This window comes from Phoxinus phoxinus, assembly GCF_949152265.1.
Source record: "Phoxinus phoxinus genome assembly, chromosome: 22".
Taxonomy (NCBI): Eukaryota; Metazoa; Chordata; class Actinopteri; order Cypriniformes; family Leuciscidae; genus Phoxinus; species Phoxinus phoxinus.
In genome coordinates this window covers 22453280-22459279 of record NC_136897.1, presented here as the reverse complement: position 1 = coordinate 22459279, position 6000 = coordinate 22453280, and the positions used below count along the sequence as shown (strand labels likewise).

General features: G+C 43.5%; 1 protein-coding gene across 1 annotated transcript in view; it reads left to right on the top strand.

The window, feature by feature from the left end:
• The first annotated feature begins 1232 nt into the window (after nucleotides 1-1232).
• pcdh17 (protocadherin 17) overlaps nucleotides 1233-6000 on the top strand; it is a 74410-nt gene continuing 69642 nt past the window's right edge. The window contains exons 1-2 of the mRNA XM_079598021.1: nucleotides 1233-1780; nucleotides 2529-5325. Coding sequence (XP_079454147.1) covers nucleotides 2845-5325 — 2481 coding nt within the window. The 5' untranslated portion in view covers nucleotides 1233-1780; nucleotides 2529-2844. The remainder of the gene's footprint in view (nucleotides 1781-2528; nucleotides 5326-6000) is intronic.

Sequence of the window (6000 nt, the reverse complement as noted above, 5' to 3'; positions counted from 1 at the left end):
TGAACTTCCCATAGTGAAAAATGAGGGGAACTCTGGTTGAAGGTTCAAAGATGTCCACTAGAGGGCCTAATGAGCTGATGGAAGCATCTTGTGTTTTTCTGTTCCATTTTCATCCTTTAGCTGCTTGGCACAACTCATAAAGCATTTATATAGCAGTTTAAAGCTAAATGTTGTGTTCCTGGGTGTAGACTAGTCTGAAAACCTTAAATATAGGACTATATATATTAATTTTTGCAGTATACAATCCTATTTTAAATATTTAAAATAATTTTAAACATCTCTCTTAAGAGACATTATATACTCTCTCTTTCTACCGGACATAATTGATAAACATATAGAAACACATAGATGCTACCTCTCATAGCATACCTTTTCTCCTATCTAATCATATTGAGATTTACTTCAGCTAATGGACAACTCATATGTGTCTCCTGAATCTTCAGAACTCCTGATTGTTTTAGCCAGTTCTAAAAATACCCTTTACTTACCCTTTGTTAAACACCCTTTGTTTTTCTCTCCTTCTTTAGAGCCGAAGGTCAAATGTAAAGTCAAAAGAGCACCAAAATTGTGAGAAAAAGGAGAAACTAGACAGACATGCAACTTCAACCTATTAAACTGCCAAGTTAGTTCTAGAAAGCTCAGAGAATAAGACCAAATTATGATATTGTATAGCCTACAGGCAAATAAATAACGTTTCTGCTTGTTCATTCATAGTTGTGTCCCTTTGAACATTTTTAGTAGGCTACCTCTTCATCAACTCCAAACCAGAAATATGTTTCTTTTAAACTTATATTATACTGGATATCATTCATTATTGTTATAAATAATAGTCTATTCTGGATATCATTCATTATTGTTATAAATAATAGTCTATTATTAGTATTAATAACCGTCACTTCTAGTAATAGCCACTACTATTATTCTAGTAAAACAAAACAAAAACTCCTCATGCTGTGGGTGGGAAACAGACAGCGAATATATTCTGCCATGAGTGTCGCACAGTTTCTTTAACGTTACAATTTCCAACCCCGCTTGTAGCTCTCAAAGTACAAGAGTCTTTTATAAACTCCCGTCTGCGCTCAGAATCGCGTCCACATCACTCACATAAAGGACCTCTTCGAAAGCCCCGCCTATAATTTGAATTCCGAGAATCCGATTGGCCGCGTTACCCCCTCCTCCTTCATCCATTGGTTGGCGGCGGATCAGTAACAATGTTTAATGCACTATGAGACAGAGTGAGACAGTCAGAGAGAGAAACGCACAGAGGAGGCTGAAGGGACACCGGCACGCCACAGTGCATTTATTCCCGTACCGTTATTGACAGCTGGTTTTTAGTGACCGTCGGATTGGACTGAACACTTTCGGTTGATTTCTACGTTTAAACTTTGGACTCTCTTGTGTTTCCTCTTTCCGGTTATTTTCTACTGGGGACTGGACGGATAGCCTCCCGAGGGGCCAGGACGCATTTATCACGGGGATGTCTCACCCCGCATCATTGCAGTATAAGAGGCTGTTCGCGCTGGTGATATCAACGGTTGTGGATGTACATTTTACGCCTGGGTCAAGATATCTGTCCTGAAGCGTCTACAGCCTGAGTCCACGAGCGCAGGAGAGTCACTGCATTCTAATCAGCCTCATTGACATTACAAGCGCACTTTTGGGGAGCACTTTATTTTTCCATACAGTCTAGTTGGAGTTGTTTCCACTCATCGGAAAGGTGCATTAAGGATGTAACTCGTCTTTGGTGATGGTTGTGCTTAGACTGGATAGCAGGCTACAGGTAAGTCTGTGTGATGTTTCTCATCATCATTCTGTTTCAAAGTGTCATCCTGTAAAAAAAAAAAAGAAAATGAGACGACATGTCATATATGCTCCCTGAGCTGCTGGATGCGCACAGTGTCAGTGAGGATGCAACAGCTTATACTCGTATTTATTCAATAAGCGCAGTATAAATAACCATCTAGGATTGTGTTTCATTTGCTCTGCTTTATGCGACTATGTAAGAATTGTATTTAACAGCAGGATTATGCCGGTTAAGAGGCTTATTTCAACGCATTTGCATTCAAGGGATTGCCTTAAGACAGCAAGGTAGGCTATAGATATGGCATCAGTTCAGCAGCTGTTTCAGGACGCAGGGACACTGAAAGAGATTTGTCCGTTTTTATTTGCTCACCACCTTTATCCATAATTGCGCGTTTGATGCGCGTAACGCTCTTCGTGCCACATGGCGCATCCTCGACGCATTGCTTAGCCTACATGTTGAGAGCAGAATAACACAAACATCCACCTGTGTTTAGCGGTAAAGCGCTCGACGCATCTCAAGGTTAGATTGACATGCCATCCACGTCTTTCGCCAGGGAATGATAAATTACGCATTAGAATTACGCGGTCACAGTACAGAGAAAAAAAGCGCATATGTTGAGACACGAGGTGTTTGTTTAAATCATTATATCAGGATTTACATGATTAAGTGTAATATTACATGCAATAATCTGAAATAGAAATGTTTTTTTCTTTTTTCATTACAGGCGAAGAGGCTGGGAAAGGCTATTTCTTTGTGGAAACTGGATTGTGATTATGCCTCCAATGCGCCTGGGCGTTCAGCAGAATATAAATTAGCTGTACAGCCTCACCGTTTGTTGTAAAAACTCAGGATAAAGGGAGCTCTGCTAAGAAAAGAGCATTCAAAGGAAAAGCCCACATAATGACTTTATACATTTTTTATCATGAATCAGCAGCATGTGTGCTCAGTAATTGAAAGTATAAATTGTGATATTTCTGGGAAGATCAACAGGTCGGAGGCGTAAAACGCATCACAAACCGAAGGCACTCTCACTGAAAGGGATGCATCTTTCTGTTTTCCTTTTCCTACTTTTATGGGCGCAAGCCCTGACGTTGAAAAACTTGAACTACTCAATACCTGAGGAGAAAATTCAAGGCGTCATTGGAAACATTGCCAAGGATGCGGAGCTGGAACTGGGAGAGCAGGGGAAAAAATCCAACTTCAGGGTGTTGGAGAACTCCGCCCCACACCTTATTGATGTGGATCCCGAAAGTGGGCTATTATACACTAAACAGCGGATCGACAGGGAATCACTGTGCAGACAAAACTCCAAGTGCCAGCTCTCCATGGAAGTGTTTGCCAATGACAAGGAGATCTGCATGATTAAAGTTGAGATACAGGACATAAATGACAATGCACCCACCTTTCCTTCTGATCAGATCGATATTGACATATCTGAGAATGCAGCCCCAGGCACACGTTTCCCCTTGGCTGCTGCCTTCGACGCTGACACTAGGGAAAACGGCCTGAAAACATATCAGATCACGCGGGATGATTACAGTATATTCTCTTTGGATGTCAAATCCAGAGGGGACGGAACTAAATTCCCTGAATTGGTCGTTCAGAGGTCCTTAGATCGAGAGGAACGTAGCCATCACACTTTAATTATAACTGCCACAGATGGAGGGGAATATCCCAAATCAGGCACAATGCAAATCAATGTTAAAGTCACTGATTCCAATGACAACAGCCCTGTGTTTGATCAGCCCTCATATGTAGTAGAGATCCCTGAGAATGCACCCCTAGGCACAGTATTGATAGATTTAAATGCTACAGATACCGATGAAGGCGTTAATGGGCAGGTTACTTATTCTTTTAGCTGTTACGTCCCAGACAGGATCAAAGAGTTGTTCTCAATAGACCCCCGAACGGGTGTCATAAAGATTCAGGGTAAAATCGACTATGAGGAGAACCCAATTATAGAGGTTGATGTTCAGGCAAAGGATCAAGGCCCCAACCCAATTCCTGGCCATTGTAAAGTCACTGTTAAAGTGCTTGACAGGAATGACAACTGGCCGTCAATAGGTTTCGTAGCGGTGCGTCAGGGGGCGGTTAGTGAAGCAGCAACTCCAGGGACAGTTATTGCGCTTGTCAGAGTCACAGACAAAGACTCAGGCCGCAACGGGCAGCTCCAGTGTAGGATTTTGGGAAACGTTCCCTTCAAGCTGGAGGAGAACTATGATAACTTCTACACAGTAGTGACTGACAGACCTCTGGACAGGGAGGTAAAAGATGAGTATAACATTTCTATTGTGGCCAAAGACAATGGCAACCCTCCCCTGAACTCAACAAAGTCTTTCACTGTTAAGATTTTAGATGAAAATGACAATGCGCCCCGCTTCACAAAAATGGTCTACCTTCTCCAGGTGCCTGAAAACAACATCCCAGGGGAATACCTGGGTTCTGTTCTGGCACATGACCCAGATTTAGGCCAAAACGGTACTGTGTCCTATTCCCTCCTTCCCTCTAATGTAAGCGAGGAATCTATCACTACATATGTTAACATCAAACCGACTGATGGTGCAATTTATGCCCTGAGGAGTTTTAACTATGAACAAACCAAGTATTTCGACTTTAAAGTCCAGGCGAAGGATTCTGGAAACCCTCACCTGGAAAGCAACACCACTGTTCGTGTGAGCGTGCTGGATGTAAATGATAACATTCCTGTCATTGTCCTTCCATTACTTCAGAACGACACTGCTGAGATCCATGTACCTCGGAATGTGGGAGTCGGACACATTATCACCACCGTGAGAGCGGTGGACAACGACTTTGGTGAGAGCGGTCGGCTCACCTATGAGATCTCGGATGGGAATGAGGAACACCTGTTCGAGATTGATTCAGTGACCGGCGAGGTACGGACAGCCCAGCCGCTGTGGGAGGAGGTGGCACCTGTTGTGGAGCTCATCATCAAGGTCACTGACCATGGCAAGCCGTCGCTTTCCGCCATGGCCAAACTCATCGTCAAAGCCTACTCGGGGCCTTTACCGGAGGGTGAGCCGCACATTAACGCAGAACACCACAACTGGGACATGTCGCTCCCGCTAATAGTAACCCTGAGTATCATCTCGATCATGCTCCTTGCGGCTATGATCACCATCGCAGTCAAGTGCAAACGGGAGAACAAAGAGATCCGCACGTACAACTGTCGCATCGCTGAGTACACTCACCCACAACTCGGCAAGAGCAAGAAGAAGAAGATCAACAAGAACGACATCATGCTGGTGCAGAGCGAAGTGGAGGAACGGGACACCATGAATGTGATGAACGTTGTCAGCAGTCCCTCTCTGGCCACCTCGCCCATGTACTTTGACTACCAAACGCGTCTGCCCCTCAGCTCTCCAAGGTCAGAGGTCATGTACCTCAAACCCACTGCCAACAACCTCAGCGTTCCTCAAGGACATGTTGGCTGTCACACCAGCTTCACCGGACCTGTTACGAACACCACCGAGACGCCAGTGAACAGGATGTCAATAATACAGGTAGGAAGGACAACTTATATTCTTCTTCCTTATTACCCTCCATCCCCCTCTCATCCTGCTCTGTCTCACTAGGTCAATACATGAATGGATGAGAGTAGATGTGTGTGCATACAAAGCAGCGAGAGTATCATAATGTGGAGGGCGGGAGGAAGGGGATCACAACCAGTGATAATATGAAACACGAGTCGCTCTCCACTCCTCACCAGATGCCGAAGAGCACCTTGCTATCGTTTTTTGAAATCTAGCTTTGCTCATATTGTTTCAGGTAATGCGTTAAGAGGAAATTGAGCATGGAACATAATTCTGTTCTGGAGATATTGTTTTGATGTTACTTCTGGTGTGGAGAGATTTGATGCACTGACAGGTTCAGCCCTGAAGGTTTGTTATTTCATAACGGCCATACTGTGATGATTTGCTGCTCTTGCCTAGAATATCTTTCCAGCTACTATATTGCGAATGAATAGAGCTTCAATCAATATGTAGTTTCCTGTGGCGCTTTGAATGTAAGGTGCCTACACTTTGCCTCTTACAATGACAGAATTAATGTTTTCATTTTTTTTCTTTTTTCATTTCTGCTGTTGCTTACAGGCTAGGTCAAATACATACATGAAAATGTGTTTTCACACAATGTAATGTCATTTTTCTTGACCTCAAACATTTACATTTTCAGCCTTG